The sequence below is a fragment of the Phallusia mammillata genome, chromosome 4, assembly GCF_965637545.1.
Source record: "Phallusia mammillata chromosome 4, kaPhaMamm4.hap1.1, whole genome shotgun sequence".
In the NCBI taxonomy this organism is placed as follows: domain Eukaryota; kingdom Metazoa; phylum Chordata; class Ascidiacea; order Phlebobranchia; family Ascidiidae; genus Phallusia; species Phallusia mammillata.
Window position 1 is genome coordinate 2,067,992 of NC_137255.1, and position 19,814 is coordinate 2,087,805.

The 19,814-nt window shown below is 36.2% G+C and overlaps 2 protein-coding genes across 2 annotated transcripts; one reads left to right on the forward strand and one right to left on the reverse strand.

Annotated features, from left to right (window-relative positions):
- Positions 1-314: 314 nt before the first annotated feature.
- On the forward strand, positions 315-9,330 carry LOC145225045 (2-hydroxyacyl-CoA lyase 2-like). The gene is made up of 15 exons (XM_080091687.1): positions 315-600; positions 948-1,149; positions 1,458-1,586; positions 2,049-2,186; positions 2,678-2,761; positions 3,094-3,224; positions 3,586-3,721; positions 3,795-3,868; positions 5,696-5,800; positions 5,965-6,109; positions 6,193-6,266; positions 6,505-6,614; positions 7,172-7,328; positions 7,596-7,701; positions 8,433-9,330. The coding sequence occupies exons 1-15, from the start codon at positions 466-468 to the stop codon at positions 8,606-8,608; spliced, it is 1,902 nt and encodes a 633-aa protein (XP_079947813.1). The 5' UTR covers positions 315-465; the 3' UTR covers positions 8,609-9,330.
- Positions 9,331-9,414: 84 nt separating this feature from the next.
- LOC145225059 (uncharacterized) lies at positions 9,415-19,785 on the reverse strand. The gene is made up of 4 exons (XM_080091701.1): positions 19,601-19,785; positions 19,199-19,437; positions 18,620-18,756; positions 9,415-10,430 (listed from the first exon to the last, which is right to left on the reverse strand). The coding sequence occupies exons 1-4, from the start codon at positions 19,697-19,699 to the stop codon at positions 10,357-10,359; spliced, it is 549 nt and encodes a 182-aa protein (XP_079947827.1). The 5' UTR covers positions 19,700-19,785; the 3' UTR covers positions 9,415-10,356.
- Between the last annotated feature and the right edge of the window lie 29 nt (positions 19,786-19,814).

The window sequence follows — 19,814 nt, forward strand, 5'->3', positions numbered from 1 at the left end:
AAAACTTATTACATAGAGATGTGATTAGAACCAATAACCCTGCGAGCATCAGGCGAGTGTGTTAAACCATAGACAACTATAAGCAGTCTATGGTTAAACACTTGGCTATGGTGCCTGGTAGAGCTACCAACACCGTGACGAGAATCTAAACACTTGGCTATAGATAATCTTATCCCAAATCAAACAACAGGAATAATTTTATTTATTTTTAGTAAAAAAATTAGCAAACTTTACAAATATGTGTTTGTTAAAACAAAACAAAATCGAGTTTTATTTTAATCAATGAGGCGTGGCGATTTTTATGCATGACTGAGCACATGACAACAACGTTTTCTGACCAAAGTCCATCAAGTTTTAGAAGAAAACTGGCGTGTTTTTCGGGATTGCAACACGTCTGTTATCTCTAAAATCGCGAGGTAGCGTTAAAATTGTCGCAGTATTAGATCAGGTAACTAAGTTGCCGCCATGACTGACCTCCTAGATGGCTTAATCCACGAATTGTTGTATCAAAATCTTGTATTGTTTGTAATTGGAGGATTGCTGTTCTTGGCTACTTGGTTTCTAAGAAAATTCGGTATAATATACCAGTTCTTCCACAAGGTATGTTGGCTATAAGATCATGAGTAACTAATGGCAGTTCGATTTTTGTATGTCTTATGCATTGCAATTTTGGTGCTTATCATAGTTGAGTTAAGTTTATTTCTCTTGGTGAAAAAAACATAGTGACATAATGCATTGAAAAATCACCAAGCCAGAAAATATATGTGCAGCGTTAAAATGTTGTGGAACACTAATTAGTGCATGGCACAATTGGTGGATTATGACAGAGCTATAAAACAGCTGTAGTTTTAAATGAATTAACGGGATTATTTATTCTTCTGTAGTGAAATGTTACCCACTTTGGCCATTGGAAATCAGGTTAAACTGAAGTCATTTTTTATTTACAGGTCGACATTCATTCAAGAAGCCATGGTGGAGAATTAGTGGCAGATACTCTGAAAGCTCACGGAGTCGAATTTCTTTTTACTCTCACTGGCGGGCACATTTCTCCGATCCTTGTTGCATCAGAAAAGCTTGGCATTAGGATTGTTGACACACGTCATGAAGTCACAGCAGTTTTTGCAGCTGATGCTGTCGCACGTTTGTCAGGTGATTGTTTTTTTCTCTCTTTTTAAGCACATGTGCTTGTACATTAGTTAAGTTTTTTTACTACCAACAAATATGGACATGTACACAACTTTTTCAAGAAAACACAATTGTGCAAATTGCATGTCAGTTAACCAGTGTACCCTGCAGTATAGCCTGGTGTGCCCAAAATATACAAAAAGTTAGTCGATATGATATGAAATGACTAATAGATACAAATACAATAAAACATAGATAAAAATTATTGATAGATTTGTAAATGCAAATGTTATAAAAGTCTGTGGTGCAAGTCATACCATATCTGTTTGCAGGTAAAATTGGGGTAGCTGCAGTAACAGCAGGTCCAGGTTTGACTAACACTGTCACTGCTGTGAAAAATGCACAAATGGCAGAGTCACCAATATTGCTAATGGGTGGAGCAGCAGCATCAATATTAAAAGGTAAACTTTGTTTCTGTGTTCAAATGTGTTTATTATGTCACATATGCAATTTTCAACCTCTGTTTACTGATTTCCCAGAATGTTACTTGATAATATGTTATGAAAATAAATTCATAACTGTCAGGTTTTATACAGACCAGTGATTATGGCATACCTGTTTAAAGGTGATGCATGTCATTTGATTTTTGACAGGGCGACCAAAAAAACCTGTGTAGCTCAGTTAGTAGAGCATTAGTCTCGGAAAGTCTTCACTTGTGGATTAGAATCCCATCACAGGCTTGGTTTTTCTACCTATTGCCTTGCCACATGGCAATGGCTAGCTGGATTTGGTTTAATGCCTTTAAATTTGCCTGGTGCACTGTGGATAAAACTACAGTTAAGATTCAGTATGTAGCAAAACAGAGTATGCATTTAACTGAAATAATTTGCTTTTCTGGCATTATCTTTGCTGTGTTTTTTTAGGTCGGGGAGCATTGCAAGACATTGACCAGATGTCGTTGTTTAAGCCATTGTGTAAGTTCACTGCCACTGTAACAAGAGTTCGGGATATCGTCCCAACATTGCAGCAAGCTATTGCTCAAGCACAATCTGGCACACCAGGTGAATTTGCTATGTCTTATATTTGCTATAAAAGTGTTGTGTTCATTCTAGCGATTAACGATATAATGTCACAGCCCTGTTTAATCCTCAGGCCAATTTTCTTCCATGTAGTCATTATGCACTAACCTGTAGCCAATAACTAACTCACTTGCTAACAAAGTGTTTCTCAAAAACTCTCTTTGACACAAAACATGCTTAATTGCATCTGAATTTCACGTTGCATGACTATTTCTGCAATGTATTTTTGTGTATTGCTGTGAAAAAAATGCGTTTACTATTGATGTTTGGATGCAGAAACAAAACAAAATGCTTGTATATTATCTTCTGCTCAGTAACAGTTATCTTAGGGAAACAACTGCTGAAATAATGTGAGATAGAATTATAATTGTTAATTACCATTATGCAAATCATATGTACAAAAATTTGTAGCTACTATTGCAGACATAGTGCTAGTAAACGTGATGCTTATAATATTTTGAGTTTATTTTTAGGTCCTGTATTTGTTGAATTTCCCATTGATACACTTTATCCTTACAACCTGGTACAAAAGGAAATAGGAGCATCAGGTGGCGCTGGTGAGTAACATTTATAGTTAACTGAGTTGTCACTATTTACATTCTTTCCTACACAGTCAAATACCGTTTATCACATAAATTTGTTTTTTATGCAGTTAACCAGTCGGACAAATTTTCTAATAATTGACCATGGATGGGATTTACTATCCCCATGCTAATAAACTAACCAGATTTCAAACGCCCAAATTGTTCTGTACTACATTTTTTAAGACCCCAATGGTTAAAATTATTATGTGAAAAACAAGCCAGAACATTATCATATTTATGTTGCAAATATGGTGGAGTCATAACAAAATTGCTGGTAGCTTAAACTTAGTAACTTACACTTGTAGGAAAAACTCTTCGGCATCGCATAGTGAACTGGTATTTAAACAATTACCTCTGCAACCTGTTTGCTGGTGCGTTTGAAGAGCGCGACATGAGTCCGTTACCAGTTCGAGTCCCAAAAGCCACTGCAGACCAGGTTTGTTTCCTAGTGTGCATGTTTACTGCCAGGTCTGTTTGTAAGTACTGTATTTAAAGCATGTTACTTCTTATGTCTTTTTCAACTGGTATATCATAACACAAGTATTATAAAACAATAGTATCAAACATCACAGCATGCGGCATAACACAGCAGCTAAGTGTTGAGACTGAAATAAATTTAAATATTTTTTTCAATTAAATAATTTGCAGCTAAAATCACATACACTCGTGTATAAATATATCTTGATTGTGCTTTATTTCACAATTCTTAGCAATTTACACGAGACAAAAAGGTTTTAAATAGGGTTAAAAAATTGCTAACATTCTTCTTTTCTTAAAAATAGTTTTTATGTTTGCAGATTCAAAGTTGTGTTGAGCTGTTGACACGTGCTAAGAAACCGTTATTTGTGTTCGGAAGTCAAGCTTTGCTGCCTCCAGTGGCTGCAAAAGATCTACAAGCAGCTGTTGAGAAAATCGGAATCCCATGTTTCCTTGGTAAAGGCTTCTCGTAATGATAAATAACAAAGTATTGATCAGCAAGACCTGACTTGGGAATAAATATTTTTAGGGGGAATGTCTCGAGGATTACTGGGAAGAAATTCTCCTCTTCATATCAGGCAAAACAGAAGAGCTGCTTTAAAGGTGTGATGGTTTAATTAATACAGGTTGAATTTTTATTAAACTAAAAAACGGCGCAAAATAGTGCATTACCATTTGGTTAACCAACACAAACACCAAGGTGTGTGAGTGGTTATTGCAACTGCTGTCTTGTGTCCATAAGGTTCTGGGTTCTAATCGTATTTTGACCACCTGTGTTAAAAAAAAACCTGGTTATCCAAGCTTTTATTATGGTTCCCTGAAGGGGACACATCTTGATTTCACTATGTTTTTTGTTTTTTTCTCCGGTAAAGTTTGTCCATGCACTTTTGGCATGAAATCTTTGATGGATTTGGATGAAACTTTTACAGGTGGTAGATATGGGCAAGTAGATGTGCCATCTGCTTCGTTTGACTTGATAGCCCCAGTATTTACCCCGCTAGCCCCAAAAATCTAAAACGTTATTGTATGTTGCTGCGCACCACAAACGAAAGATTTCTGTGGTGTAACAGTATAATACTGTATGGGCAACAGAACACATTGTACTTGTGTTTGTGCATTACTTGGTGGACGTTTTTGCACATACCAGTTGGAGGGGTGTTAACAGCCGTGTGACGTCAGAAGCCTTAACGATTGTTGTTGATAACACCTCTAGCGGTCAGAATTTTAAACATTGGCCGATTTGGATAAAATTTTACTTTAATGTTGATTGGGTCATTGCGGTTTTATATTTTATACTTTTGGGTGTTGAACCCCATCAGTTACCCCACTAACCCCCTAAAATGGGTGATTTTTTTTAAACAAGTGCAGAATTAACTGAAATTCTGACAGCTTGTAGAATTTGTCATTTGTAGGTGTCAATTGTTGTGTTTAACCCTGTAGACCCAATATTCACCCTCTAGCCCCCTAAAATGGGTGAAATGTTTGAACAGTGTCGGATTTGGCTAAAAATTGTATAGCTTGTAGAATGTGCCATTTATAGATGTCAAATGTTGTGTTTTACTCTGTAGCCCGACCATATACCCCATGTACCCCTAAAATGGGTAAAATTTGTAAACAATGTCGGAATTGGATGCAATTTGGATAGTTAGTAGATTATGTCATTTTTAGGTGTTGATTGTTAAGTTTCACCCTATAACTTGAACATTTACCCAACCAGCCCCCTAAAATGGGTGAGTTTTTTAAACAGTGTCGGAATTAAATAAAATTTGGACAGCTTGTAGAATTTGCTATTTATAGGTGTCGATTGTTGTGTTTTACTATATTTTGCCACTATTTACCCCTTCTTTCCTATAAATAGAACACTAAATAGGACAATGTGTGAATTGAATTAGATTTGCATAGTTTACATGGTTAATATCATGATTATTTAAGCCAATAACTGACCACAGTGTTTTTTGAAACACCAAACTGACTGATGGTTATCTCTTGAAATGCATTGTTCTTAACTTTGCGTGTCTGGGGGACCCATGAGTTTCTGCTTGCAGAAACAACCAAGGTCATAAAAGACAGTGGGTGACATGGGACCCATCATAAAATAAATGTAGGGAATATATTAATGTTTCAAAATAGGTTATAGTGTATGTGCAATGGCAATATGTGCTGAGCCACCCTTCTAGTTGAACCTTGATTTACTTGTCTAAACCATAATAACTGTACTCATGCATTTTTAGGACTCAATTCCTTAACAAAAATTTAAATTTAGAAACAAATCGCTGTTAATTATATAACTTCCTTGAAACTATAAGAACAACATTTGATTTCACATTTTTTGTTGCGTTGTTGAATAAAATCATGTTTCAGCAGTTTTGGGGTATTGTAACAGGAATATTGTTACTATGTTTTAACAAGTGTTGAATAATTTTTTTACAGGAAGCAGATTTGGTCATTCTGGCTGGAAATGTTTGTGACTTTAGACTGGGTTATGGAAAAGTTTTGCCCAAAAAAGCTAAAATTATCGCAATCAACAGAAACAAGGTGAATGCTGAGCCGTTCTTTTTTTTCTTTTTATTTGTCCAGTCAAGATGCATTCAACTTTTTTTAATGTGATTATTAGAAGCGACTGTACACCAACACAAATGTGTTTTGTTTATGTATTTGTCAAGTCACTGATAAATATTTTACACTATTTATCTGATTAGGAGCAACTGTACAAAAACACAGATATGTTTTGGCGCCCTACAGTGGCTATTCAAGCTGACGTGGGCAGCCTTGTGGTGGCGCTAGCGGAACAAATTGGAAAAGGCTTTTCTTGCTCTCAAGACTGGATTGAACAACTTGGACAAAGTAAAAATTGCATACAAACTATTTTCCACTTGTTTGGCAAACACAATAGGTTTTCTTTGGCTGACATTTTGTCTTCTTTTTAGGTGACATTAAGAAAGAGAAATTAAACAAGGAATTGGCTCAACAACCAACTAAGATTCATCTTAACCCTATCAAGGTTGGAATTTTTTATCTAAGAAACATGTGACAACAAATATGAAAAAGTTTATGAACTCATTTACGCCTTAAAGAACAAGGCTAATGAATCGCATAACCATTTTGCAAAGCTTTAAATCAACTGAAATATTTGATTAATCAAGTATTTCCTAAGATACTCTAATGTTGACTAATATTCCGCATTTAATTTTTACTGTTTGTATATGCAACATAAAACCATTTATTTGACACATTGACAGGTTTTGCAGCAACTTGAGGAGATTCTGCCTGACAACAGTATTCTGGTTGCAGATGGTGGTGATTTTGTCGGTACAGCTGCGTATGTTGTTCGTCCACGTGGTCCACTTAGGTGAGGGAGCATTATTCTGATTAATCAGTAACTACGTCTAATAAAAATGGCCATCTTTACCTTATTGAGCGATTGTGTTTGTGAACAAACCCACCCCCCAAAGTTATGAGGGCAGCATAAACACATTTGTTACAAAAGTTAAAAAAATGTAAACTATTTGTTGAATTTAATCAGTTTTGCTTAAATTCCCCAGCATGGGTGGTTAGTTTTTACATTCCCTTAATTGTTTGTCCCAAAGTCCCACCTTCAGAGTGGGTTATTTAAAACACACCAACCTCACTTTCTTGTGAGCTCCCGCCTTATAATGCTTAATAATACGGTGTAGCTGCAGCACGTTCAGCCATTATCCACCAATTGGGCTTCCTCTTTTTTGTTCCTTATTGTTTTATATGTGTGCAGCTATTTTCCACTTGGTTATCAATTTGGTGTAACTGTGTCACTGTGTTTTTGTTTACCAAGCAAAATAAACTCAATTAAGATTAAAACTGCCACACAAAGTTACAAAATGTATGTAACATTTATGGAACAAAGGCATAACACACTAACAATATGATTAGGTGGCTTGATCCTGGTGCATTTGGGACGCTCGGTGTTGGAGGGGGTTTTGCTCTGGGTGCAAAACTGGTTTGCCCTGAGTCTGAAGTTTGGGTAATTTATGGTGACGGAAGTCTTGGATATAGTGTTGCTGAGTTTGACACATTTACCAGACACAAGGTATGATTTGGTAGTATTTTTATGGAGCTAGTCAGTTTGTTAAATAACCTTTTCATAAATGGTATGACAGATAAAAAATATGTAGTATTTTCTTTAATGTGTTGGCTAAATTTTCAACAAATGAAAGTTTCCACAAAAATAAATTACTTCACATACAAACATTTTGACCATGCAATGTTGTAGAACACTAATTTACCAAGAATGACATTGTTTCGACCGTTTTTGTGTGATGTAACTTGAGCTTAGTAACACTTGTTATTTGTTTAGCTTCCTATAATTGCACTTGTTGGTAATGACGCTGGTTGGACTCAGATTGAAAGGGAGCAGGTTCCCATGTTTGGAAGTAGTGTTGCATGTCAACTGGCATTCACAGGTAATACTTTATATGTATACATGTGTGTGTTTGCTACAGGTTAAAGACACATTTAAGTTTTGCATATATATCGCAGTTGGTAAACTGCCGACTTTCTGCAGTGTGTATAGCCTAAACCAGGGATGGGCAACCTGCGGCCCGAGGGCCACATGCGGCCCATTGATCAACGTTGTGCGGCCCACAGAGGCGCTTTTGGGTTTCAAATGTACTGGCAAAGGAGTCCAAATATTATATTCTTTGAGCAGATTAGTGCGCCCGGTGCTATTTTTCTGCGACCAGACAATATGCTGCTAGAATCAAATGTGAAATTTTTGGTATGCAACGAAGTAAAATCACCTTGTGTTATATAAAGGTGCGGCCCGCAATCTAATTTTGGCAAATGTATTTAGCCCCACAGAGACAAAGGTTGCCCACCCCTGGCCTAAACTGTAGTTGGTTGAAATATAGGATTTTGGTTGCTTTTCACTTCTTTGTTACAGCAGGCAATGGAAGAACATTGGCCATAAAAGTTTCTTTTTGTGAAATTTCAGCTTTTAAGCACTTTTGTGTTTATTAGTTTGGCCTAAAATATTGTTTCCATAACGATTAGACTGGTCCATGTTGTGTTAACAAACAACATACATGGCTATATGTTTCGCATTTTAAAAATTTACCTTTTAAAAACTGTCTTTATTGGGCTAACTAACAACATACATGACATTTTGTTTCACATTTTATTTTTCAATTTGCAGATTACCACACAGTGGGTGACGGTTATGGTGGTAAAGGCTTATTGCTGGGAAGAGGTGACGATATTGATTCGACTTTGCAGAAAGCTCAGAAGGTGGCTAAGAATGATAAACTTCCTGTATTAGTTAATGTGCTCATCGGCAAAACATCCTTTAGAGAAGGCTCCATTTCGGTTTAAAGCGATTGATGTCTGATAGACTTTTAGGGTTAACTAACTGGCTTTGTGCAGTCAAATATAAGGAACAATTTTGTTTTGATGGAGTTAACTGTACAAAGCTTGTTTGGAATCCCAATTTGAGCATTGGGTTATGGATTTTGACTTTGTATAATGTACATCATTTAGGTTAAAACCCTTTTCAACAAGCTCAAGGTATTAGATAAAAGTGTGTGTTGCAAAATATTTGTTGTTTCATAAAAAGTTTTATTGTTTCATTAAATTTTGAAATAGTATGATTAAGTTTCAATTTACATTTGTTGTTTAATAATGATTTCAAATACTGAAAACAATGAAACATACAGAAGAAATGTTTCTCTTTTTTGTTTTTATGCAGCCTAATAATATTATAGAATTTGTTGGCAAAAGCTACTTTCTAAATTTTGATTTTTTTATTGATTTGTTGTTCAAATGCGGCGTTTTAGTTTCCAAAACTGATTGATTAGAAAATTTTGTTTTTGTGCAATTACCTAATAAAGTTACCATATTATTATGCAGATTAACTAATTTAATATTTTCTTCCCAATTTTTGTTTTTTTTTCACATGCCAAATCAATTTAGTTCACCCACTAAAATTAAGATTTACAATAAATGAAACTGTGGGCACCCAAAATATGAAGTTTTGTTTAACTGTGACTTGTACCTATGATTTCTGTACAGCCAATTAAAATTTCACCTTTTTCGGACATTTGTATTAATGTTAGCACGTGAGGGAGCTAGAGATTGCAGACAATCCTTTACACGGTCTTTTGCTGAAATTCACAATGCAGTCTATGGGCGCTGTTTATTATTACATTTCAAATGGGAAAGCAAGGGAGAAAACAGCACTTTAACTAAAAAATGGCGCAAAGATACTTGAAAATTATGAGTTTAGTTTATTTCATATTTGTTGTTTCTTGTGCCAGTGAAGGATTGCTTTTGGTTACCTTTTCAACATTAAAACTGGTTTTTGGAATTTTTTAAATTTTAAATGTTGACAAAATTGTTGGCAGCACACAGAAATATGATTGCAAGACAGGAAGCGTTGTGAAAACAAAACAGATAAATATATACACGTAGGTGTAGATGTGTATGTATGTGTCGACCAACACTATCTTTTTGTCATGGTTTAAAAATTTTCAAATGTTGTCATGCTCGAATTTTTTATGACGTCATGACAAAAAAAATATGTCACTTCATCTGAATTGTGCCAAAACCATTATAGCAATGACACAAGTTGCTCAGAAATTTCTTTTTTACTAATTTAAGACCATATGCAACACTATTTCGTCTTTATTGCTTAGTTTGTTTAAACCCACGAATGGGAAATGTATGGCACCGAAATCTTCTACTAAAAAGTCGGAAATAGCTTTGTAACATTTATGTGTCGAACGGTGCAGCTACACTGCTATTACATATCTCTATGTGACAACGGTCTTACAAACATATTTTAAATTGGCGTCGTTTTATGACAAGTCTGAAAAACACTTATGAAACTTAGAAAGGTAAAACAATAGGTTGGGCTTAAGAAAGGAACCATAAAACGCAAAAAAACGTCATAATAGTGACGTCATGGTGGCTATAAACAGCTAAAAGCGCAAAAAATAGACATAAAAATGAAAATAGTTTATTTCCACGTGAGGGCGACCTTGCGCTTTACAAAGAGCGATTTGGTGTGAAGGTAGGTCAGCTGACCAGATGCGAAGCCTTGATTGGTCCGTTCCAGGATGACCTCAGTGAGCGTTTTGGCCCATCGCAAAAACCCAAGGCGCATTATGTAGTTCTTCCTCCGTTAAAAGTCCATCGTCTAAAACAAATAAAGTTTTTATTAAGTTGTAGTTGCACTCCCTGTTTGCGCATGCGCAGTAGACCTGCGCACATATGCAATGTTTTTTTTACCATATTTGGTATTCGACTAAACTTAATAGAAATGTTAAAAAGTAGCCCAAAACTTTTGTTATTAAAACTTTAAGAGCTACTTGTACACCGTCATTTTATTTCGGTACAAATTCCAACGCTTCAACCTTTTCAATAGTAAATATCAAATCGACCACATTTACACTTAGTTGTGAGTTAACATTTACTCAACAAATTTCGTTTATAGCTGTTTCCCAGTGAACTCATGTTTGTGGTACAAAGGTGGTACTTGGTATTTGCCAGTGCAGAAGGAGAAATTAAAAAAGCCATTGGTGCGCATTAAATTTACGCACTTCACGATTTTGGGGTTACCCAAGGTCACTGCGGTTTACTTGGCGTCAAAACATCCACGTTTATTAAAAATAGGAGGCTTTTTGTAAAGACAGAAACTTGTTAAACTTCATGGATGTAATAATACTAAGGTCTCCATTTTGCTTGGTTGGAAGGTAAAATTTTGACCTATGTTTTTCTTGGCAAATAAATTTTGTGCTATGTTAGTGACCTTTTCACAAACCATCGTCATTGAGATTAATCCACATTGACATAACGCTTTTAAGCGTAAACAGAGATTGTTTAAAAACAATATAAAAAATTCATATGTTATGTCAAAACTTCTGATTTCTAAAAAAATTGATCCTAAAGACATGCTAAGCATTTTAGCAACAACTATAACAGCTGATTACGCAAAGCTAGTTAATCCCGCTTTATACATGTGCAAAGCCAAAACAGGCGTAAATGCCAAACCACTAAACTTCCTTGTTTGTGTTTACTATGAAATTAAGCGGCCTTGCTATAGCTGCATGTAAACACGTGTTGCTGTGACGTAATACTGACGTAGAAAACGTGTTTAGGCGCAGAGAATGCAAATGTCCTTGGTAAAAACATGTTTACTAAGGTAGGCCGTATCAGTCAAAACATGCTAGTTTTTAAATGTAGGTCAATTTTACAGCAACTGCGACAACTAAATTACACAGGAAGATATTGCATTATGACGCCATAAAAGCTGACGTCATTTGCGGATTAAAAGTCAAACTTTTAAGGGAAACAAAATCAGCGAAAAAAAACTAATTCAGATGACTATTTGTGCGCGTGATTTTAACCCAATTGACCCAAAACAGCCATATTTGAACAATTGTTTATTATTTTTTCGAAACTGTTTTTTCGCTCCATAACGTTTTAAGGTAGCAAAAGCTCAGGCTTGGTGATTGTTTTAGTGCAATTGTGTCGCTATGTTATCTTTCACCAAGCAAACTAACTCAAAACACATATGTGTTCACGTCCTATTAAACAACTTATCCACTGACACACCTTCGCTTTTTCGTAAATCCGAGTTACGACGGAAACATATGTTGGTTAAAATGACAGCATACCTTACAAACCAAGAAGTACTACATGAGTTGTGAACATTAAAACGCGCCCAATGTAAGAGTGATTGACATGTGGGTAATTTGTATGGGAGAAAAGCACTTCGGAAATCTCCTGCATCAACAAGTACTAACTCGATCTTAAACAGGTACAGCGGTCTGTGATTCAGCCGTTTGCTTTGTATCACAGTAAGTTGAACCAGGTTGCATTAGTTTTCAACTATATTGACAAAAAACAAATGGTACTTGTCAAATGAATGAGGTCCGATTGGGGTCTATAATTCTACAATCATTCAAAACTGCACACAAACGCGTTCTAAATGATTATGTATATATATTTTAAGTCATCGCAAAGAATTGAATTGCATTTTAAGCACACTTATATAGTCTTTAGTTTAACTTTAGTTTAAAACAATACTAGTTATTGTTTTAATCAGTGTTTCATACCAGAACGGAACGAAACCAAATAACGTTATTCGTTCTGAGCAAATTATTTATTTCGTTCTGGACCGATATTTTCATTTCGTTCCGGTCTGACCGAAATAAATTTATAACGGTATTTTTCGGTTTTTCGGTCTTAATAAAAGAACATTTCTTTGTTGTCTTTACAACTATTAAGTGAAAAAAGAAAAAAAGTTGCAACACACAAGAATTATTGTCGGTAGTTGTTACGTCACATAACATTTGTCAATGGTGGTCAAACGGATGTAAATTGCAGGGGCTAATTTTTTATCATAGCTTAACGGCGCGAAATTTTCAGCAATTGTTTCATGTCAAATGTCCAGAACGAAATACCGGAATAAAAAATAACGGTATTTCGTTCCGTTCCGGTATTTTGAATATTTTTTATTTCGGTATTTCGTTCCGGTATTTAAGCCACAAATTATTTATTTCGTTCCGGTACAACGTTCCGTTCCGGTATGAAACACTGGTTTCAATAGTGTTTAGTGATGTGGTTTAACTGACATGTACATATTTAGCAGTATTGTAGTCTAGGTTCTTTATTTTGATATTCATTTCTGCCAAATATGGTTTGGTTAAAAGCAGCACCATTTTACATTACTGTTGTAACTTGGCCCCCATTGTGTCAAGCTTACACAAATCCACGATCGTATTTCTATCGGGTGAGCGCAGATTATATCTACGACAATGAAATCAAACGCTGCGGTCGGAATAGATGGGGTTGTGATAGAAGTAAAAGATTTTCTGTAGATTAGGAAACAGACAAAAGCTTTTTGTCTCCACCTTAACGACAAATAAATCTTAGACTTTATTTGTCAACCATGAAAAAGGAATTAGTTCCGGTTTTCAAAGTTAAAATGTTTGCAATCTGAGAAGCAGTTTACATGCGTACAACAAAGCTAGTTTTTATTTTAACAGTGTTTAACGGGAACCAAAATGATAAAATTATGCTTTGTTACAATATGTAAAGAAACTTTTTCCACAACACCTTGCGTTTTACCCCAAAATGAACGTGGTAGGTAAAAACACAATCTGTTTGTTTCGTTTTTTAGTGTTTGTGACATGTAAAAAAAACGAAGCGAAGAACAGCCCAAACCATTACAATGCTATGTATGTAAGTGAAAAACGTGAATTTCATACAGTTTACAAACTTTAATTTTCTGATGACCTGGTCAGTTGAAGTCATTACTTCGACCGATCACCATTTTCGTAGAACGAGCAGTTTAAGTCCAGCGCTCGTGACCTTTAACCTTGTGAGCTGGTTTCGCGGAAACGCTACAACGAATTTCGTAAACAAAAGCTTACGGACGATGGTCGTGAGATGACCACGGGTTACGCTCATTTCAAACACAGATACATTCGGGTTAATCGCCCGTCAATTTTAGTCCAAATTTGACCAATAACAATGCGCGTGGTAATACGTTGTTTAAAAACCGGAAACAGCAGCAGGACACAAAATGAACAAACTGGATGGCTATAATACCCTATACGGCTTAATAACTTTGGTCTAGCCCCAACATTTACCCAACTAGCCTCCCAAATTTTTTTTCGTCCGAATGGTATAAATTGAGCAGCTTCAATGACAAAACCATTTAAAAAGTCGATAATTGTGCCCTGTCTGCAGATAAAACGGACTATTTTTTGACTTTTTCAACGCAAATTTACTTCAGGGAAAGTATAAAACCACCAATCGCACAGTTTATACAATATAGTGTGCAAAGAGGGTTCAAGAAAAATTAGAAAATCTATTTGATAGGCACTAAACGATATTACAACGTAAAAAATCCTATATATGGAACAATTCTGGATTTCAAGAACGAACGCAAAATCTTTGGAGTAAATTGGACCTAACCTTAATGTTTGCTTTAAACGGCATTTAAGTTTAAATGTCCATTTACTCTGGGGAAAACGACATCTTATACACCATAGACGGCAATTTGAATTTTTTCCTCTAAAAACGTTTGGCAAATGACATTAAAACGACCTCTAAGTAAAGCTAAGCCACAAAAATGCGCTTTGTAAACCACAAGACCTGAACTTCAAAGCAAAATATAACGACTTAGTTTTCAGGCAACAGTCAAGACGCTAAAAGTCGGTTACTATCTTTCCGTATGTTCTGAAGAAATTTCGTCTGTTTAAAAAAATTTACAACACATCACCATAGCACTGGTAATTGGTATCTTAAAAATTACCACGTAATTGCAAGCATACATATTATTTTAACTGCAAAAGTTGGCATTTTGGGGTGTAGGTTTATTAGAAATCAGTTTTGGATCCCAGGAAAACTTTCTAGGGAACTAATGAACCCCATCAAAGCATAAACTTGTTGGAGCAGTGAATACGCAAGCAACGCACGCAGTTCAATACATAAACATCCTGGAAATTTGAATGCCAAGTACCAGAGACACGGTTTCCTTTCAAAGCCTTATGCAACTTGGAGGAAAACTTCCTGACAGCTATTCACGTCCGGTTTGTCTGCGAATGCTGCCAGAGTTGAGAATTGAAACGGACGCCTTTAACTAGTATGTATTGGTGTCATGCAACCGCACTTTGGATGTGTTTCGCTTGGACAATTAAGTTCAAATGATCAAATCAAGTTGAAAAACGGAGGGCTGGTAGTCTGGTGGATAACTTAAAGCATGAATTACTCAAAAAAGCAACAACACGGGCAATGAAGTTTAAAATCTAAACCATTCTACAAAACTGTCACCACTTTTAAGAAACGATATTTGGTGCCTTTTTAAGAAACTTAATGCATAAATTTTAGGTTTGTTTCGACGGAATGCAATCCTATTTTGAACTTGACGTATATGTACACACTATACGCACTACCAGACATACAAAGCCCTATGAGACTCATGATTTTATCAAACTTGTGGGAAAACAAACAACAGCAGTTCATACGCCGTACAAAGACCATAAACAACCATTTACGGACCAATTTACAAAGGAAATGTTTTGTAAATTGCATGGGAATGGCAAAATTTTGTGTTTCCTGCCTGTTAAGCATACTTAATGATTGAAAGTACGCAATAAAAGCTTTTTACGATGGTCCTAAGAATAAATTACAAAATAAATAGACTTCAAGAGGTCAAAGTAAGTTTATACGACAGCGAAATACAATGAAATATTTACTTGAGCAGCAAAGGCAATAACACCGGTCATTACGAACTAAGGATTTTTGGTAATCTACTATAAACAGGGTGGGCCTTACTATAAGCCATTGCGTAACAAAGGTGGCATTGTTTCGTCACAAGCAGGTAATTGTTACACCGCAAGGGTCTCGGTTTAAAGGTGAAACGATTTTTTTCCATTATTAAGGGGACCAGGCAATAACTTTAAAACTGTAAAAGGGAACAAATCAAGTTATATTGGGTTTTATGAGACTAATGGTTTGAGGGTTATATCAAGAACAAGGAAGGATTGAACTTCCTGGCAAAGTAAACATATTTATGGGGTTTTCCTTTAACCTATGGATAGTGAAGTTTATTTACTGACCGCTATTTCCGAAAATGAGGTAACGCACGCGCAAGCGCCTTCTGTGATGTCACAAGGCGGTGCATTGTGCGTCACAGTGGCCGATTGTTGTTCTGTGTGACGGATGGTGTCTCATGGACGAACATTTGCAACAACAGGTTTTTTTGCATTAACCTTGCCAGAAAATGACTCATCATATTTGTGTATGCGTAAATTAAGCTGATATTTCTGAGTCAGCGCTTCCAATCAGTGACGTAGGCAGCCAAAAATTTTGGGAGGGGCCAAATAATTTGTTGTCTTACACAACTTTTTGCTAACGCTCGGCGTGCTTTTACCAAACACGTAACTACAGCCAAACGCTTTATTTATTTCATGTCTGCATAACTATGAAAAGCATGGATTTCGGCTTACAATTTGGTGACAAAAGTCATTTTTAGTAATTTATATATTCCTTTGATAGTTAAGAGACGAAACCACAATGATGAGGGACGAAACTACACTAAATTAAAGTTTATCAATGTACAACTTTGAAAATTTGGGAGGGGCCATGGCCCCTTTGGCCCCTCCCTGGCTACGCCACTGCTTCCATTGCGTCAGATACTGCCAAGTACACGATTTGGTTGTTTTTTATGTCACGTTTTCAATCGTCGTAGGCCAGGAGATGCGTAAAGAGCGCAGGACTGGATGGTTTATGAGAAAATCTAAATGAAATTGAGCAAAGACCAATCGAGAATCAACAAGTCAAACATCTACTTTAAGCGAGCTACCTTAACCAGCTTAATGCGACCACTGTAGCCACTCTTAAAGTATCGTATCCAAAACCATTGTTTAAAGTCCTGTTTCAGATTTTAGCCAAAATCTTTTCAATTGACCACACAGAACACAACAAAGTCATTAGTTTTGTACGGTCAAACACGTTTAAATCCAAACAGACAGCCATCGGATCTTGATCTTATCACCAATCCAAACACACAACTCACTTCAAAAACAACCAACAACAACAACAGAACATAATTGCTTGAAACGTGACGTCACAAAGTGCGTTACGCATCGCTGGGTCTGTAAAGCTGGCTTAGACCGACGCAGCACAAAATCTCACAGCCCAACTTTGTTGACGCAAAACTGAAGAACCGATTCCCTATAAGGCGGTGGAATAATACGAGGGAGAAATATGCCGCATAAATATTGTGCCCTTTAATGTTTACATTGGCGTTGAACTTCTTACACCTGACCGAAGAGTCTAACTATTAGTTGGAACAACAAGTAAAATTTTGTGTTTTTGTTATTCATTACAGTACAGTTTTGTCTTTATTCCTCTATTTTGCTTTCCAGTTATTTTACACAAATTAAGTTTGTTTTTTAAAATAAATTTGACAGCGCCAAACTTTACAATTAGCAAATAAACTTATTTATAACGCAACAGCAAAACTTTAGCCTTGGACAAATTTAGGTTATGCTTTTATCTCCACGAAAGTTAAACTCACATTTGTACTTTACAACACAACTCTATCAAGCCACTTTAAATGTTTTTGTGGTAAAACGTTTTCGTGTTTTGTTGTTAAAGAAACAACTTTTGACATTTACATAAGCTTGCAAAACTACTTGCAAAATCAGCTATTTAACATAAGTATTTTCCAAGTATTAAAAACACACAAGCCGGGTTTTTTACAGTCAAGGGTGGAAAACCACATGCACGATCAATGGCAGTAACATCGCCGCCTTTTTCGGAGTGAACTTGGTTTGAGGAAACGCGCACATACCACAAGCACTTCGATCGTGGCCAAATATGAACAGCTAAAACGCGAAAGCTATAGGTTAAGTCTGTATCGATAAACTTGTTCAGTGAATACTTGACCTATGGCCAAAGTTGCGGCCTAATCTTGTTGTTGTGTGGTTTTTCGAATGCTCGTCATGCTCGGCTGGTCATGAGTGAAGCACAATGCACCGAACAAATTCAAATATTGATTTAAGGCACGTTTTGTAAATTTGAGCCTTGCGTTGATTCTTTTGTGTGCTGTACATATTGATAAATGCGTTTTTTGAGTTATTCCTTCGTATTATCACAAATATAGACATCAAGAAAGGTTCTTGTAGTAAATTGTGTGCATTTTGAAAGTAAACATAATTATAATTTGGCCTGCGCCACAATTTCGACTCATTTTCTTGCCAATGGGCATTGAAACACTACCTTTTGACAAATTGCAGTCTAATAATGCTTTTAAAGCAGAGTGAAATATTTCGGAACAAGTTTTCATTTTATCATTCAAACCAGTGTTCACCAAAATTTTCAAAAAAACATTAAAACGTCAAATTCACTCACAATGAGCCCCGCAGCGTTACGATAACGATATCATATCTTGTAATTGTTTCACTCGGTGTGACGATAAGGGCGTAATGTCGACTGTGACATTTTGTGACACAGGTGCGTGGAAAATTATGTTTCAACGCGGTAAAGTGATTATCCAACCAAAAAATGTTGTCTTGTCTGTTCGCGATAACTTACTGGTAACGTAAAAACATTGTTTCTTCAAGGTAGGTCAGCATTTTCACAGAAAGCACAAATTGTGTGGTTTAAGGGGCAAAATATATCGTTTTGTTTTTCACGTCTAAAAGCCAATAGTGAATCGCTATTCAAACGGTTTGCGCTCCATAACGTTTCAACGTTTTGCAGCTATTTTTGACTTGTTGACTGTTTTAAGGCAATTGTGTAGCCATGTTGTCTTCCACCAAGCGAAATTAACTCAATTCAAGCTAAAGTTATTATACATAACTTTACCGTTGGTATCTGCGCGGTTGAACGGTTCCTCGCTGTCTTCTAACATGGTTCCCGTGGAGTCAGCTAGTTCAAGCGGCGTCACAAAACCATCGTTGTTTAAGTCGTATCGTCGGAATTTGTAGGGAAGAGCAACATGTCTGGAAATAACAATATCAGTGTTGAAATATCGTTTCATATGACACATGTCAATTCCTCTGACACAAAAGATTTTCAAATGGTCGTTTGAAATGTTAAGTATATAGAACACTGCGGCTCTTGTATGGTGGAAGTATTTCTTCGGGTTTATTTGTTTACTTGCAAGTTCATTTTCCAAATAAAAAAATAAATACGTACAGGGGAAATTTATACAAAAGAATTTTGCAGCAATGCACTAAAGCGGGCCTCTAATATCAAAGGAACTTGTCGTAATTTGAATTACCAAGCCCCTATTTTCCTCATTTTGGTAGAAAAGAACTGTTTACTTCAAAAAATCGTCAAGTCTTCTAGGTTAAAAAGTGGAATTGACTTATAAATTATAATGATTAAAATCCCTTAACAAAACCCTAAAATGTTAGGTCCTCGTTTATGTCGTAAACGCACCTAAACTCTTCCAACGAAGGTTCATCTACCGCAGTTATCCGGGTCAGTTCCGTAATGTCATCGGACGAAAGCGGTACATCCAATGCGACGCTGGACATTGCTGCCTCTTCCACTTTTCCAATTATCGCATCCAATCTTCTTAATTTTGCAATCTCCGCGTCTAAATCGCTCGGAACATTTTCCACAGAAGCGCCGTCGTCGTGACGATGGTGATGGTGGTGGTGATGCCGTCTTTCAAGCTGTTGACAAATCACATAAGATTTTTATGAAAACAATAATATTGAGGAAATTTAAATCTTAAAGTAAAGTTTTTAAACCTGCGTTACAACGCTAGCAGTGTCTATTTGGTTTACGGGCGAACAGCGTTGGTAAAATAAACAACTGTGGCGTTTTCAGACAAACCTCAGAATTTTCTTCGCTTTCTTGCGGTCTTTCGATGGGTGAACTCCGGCAGACACCGATCAGCAGTGCCAAGGCAAGCGTTATGACATTGAGCTTCATTATAAAATTATTCTTCCACACTAGAATGTGACGTTTGTACAAAACGTTGACGAAACCTAAACAAAATGTTCGTAATAATTCTATACACTTGTATGGTTTTGTTGAATCGAGTTGC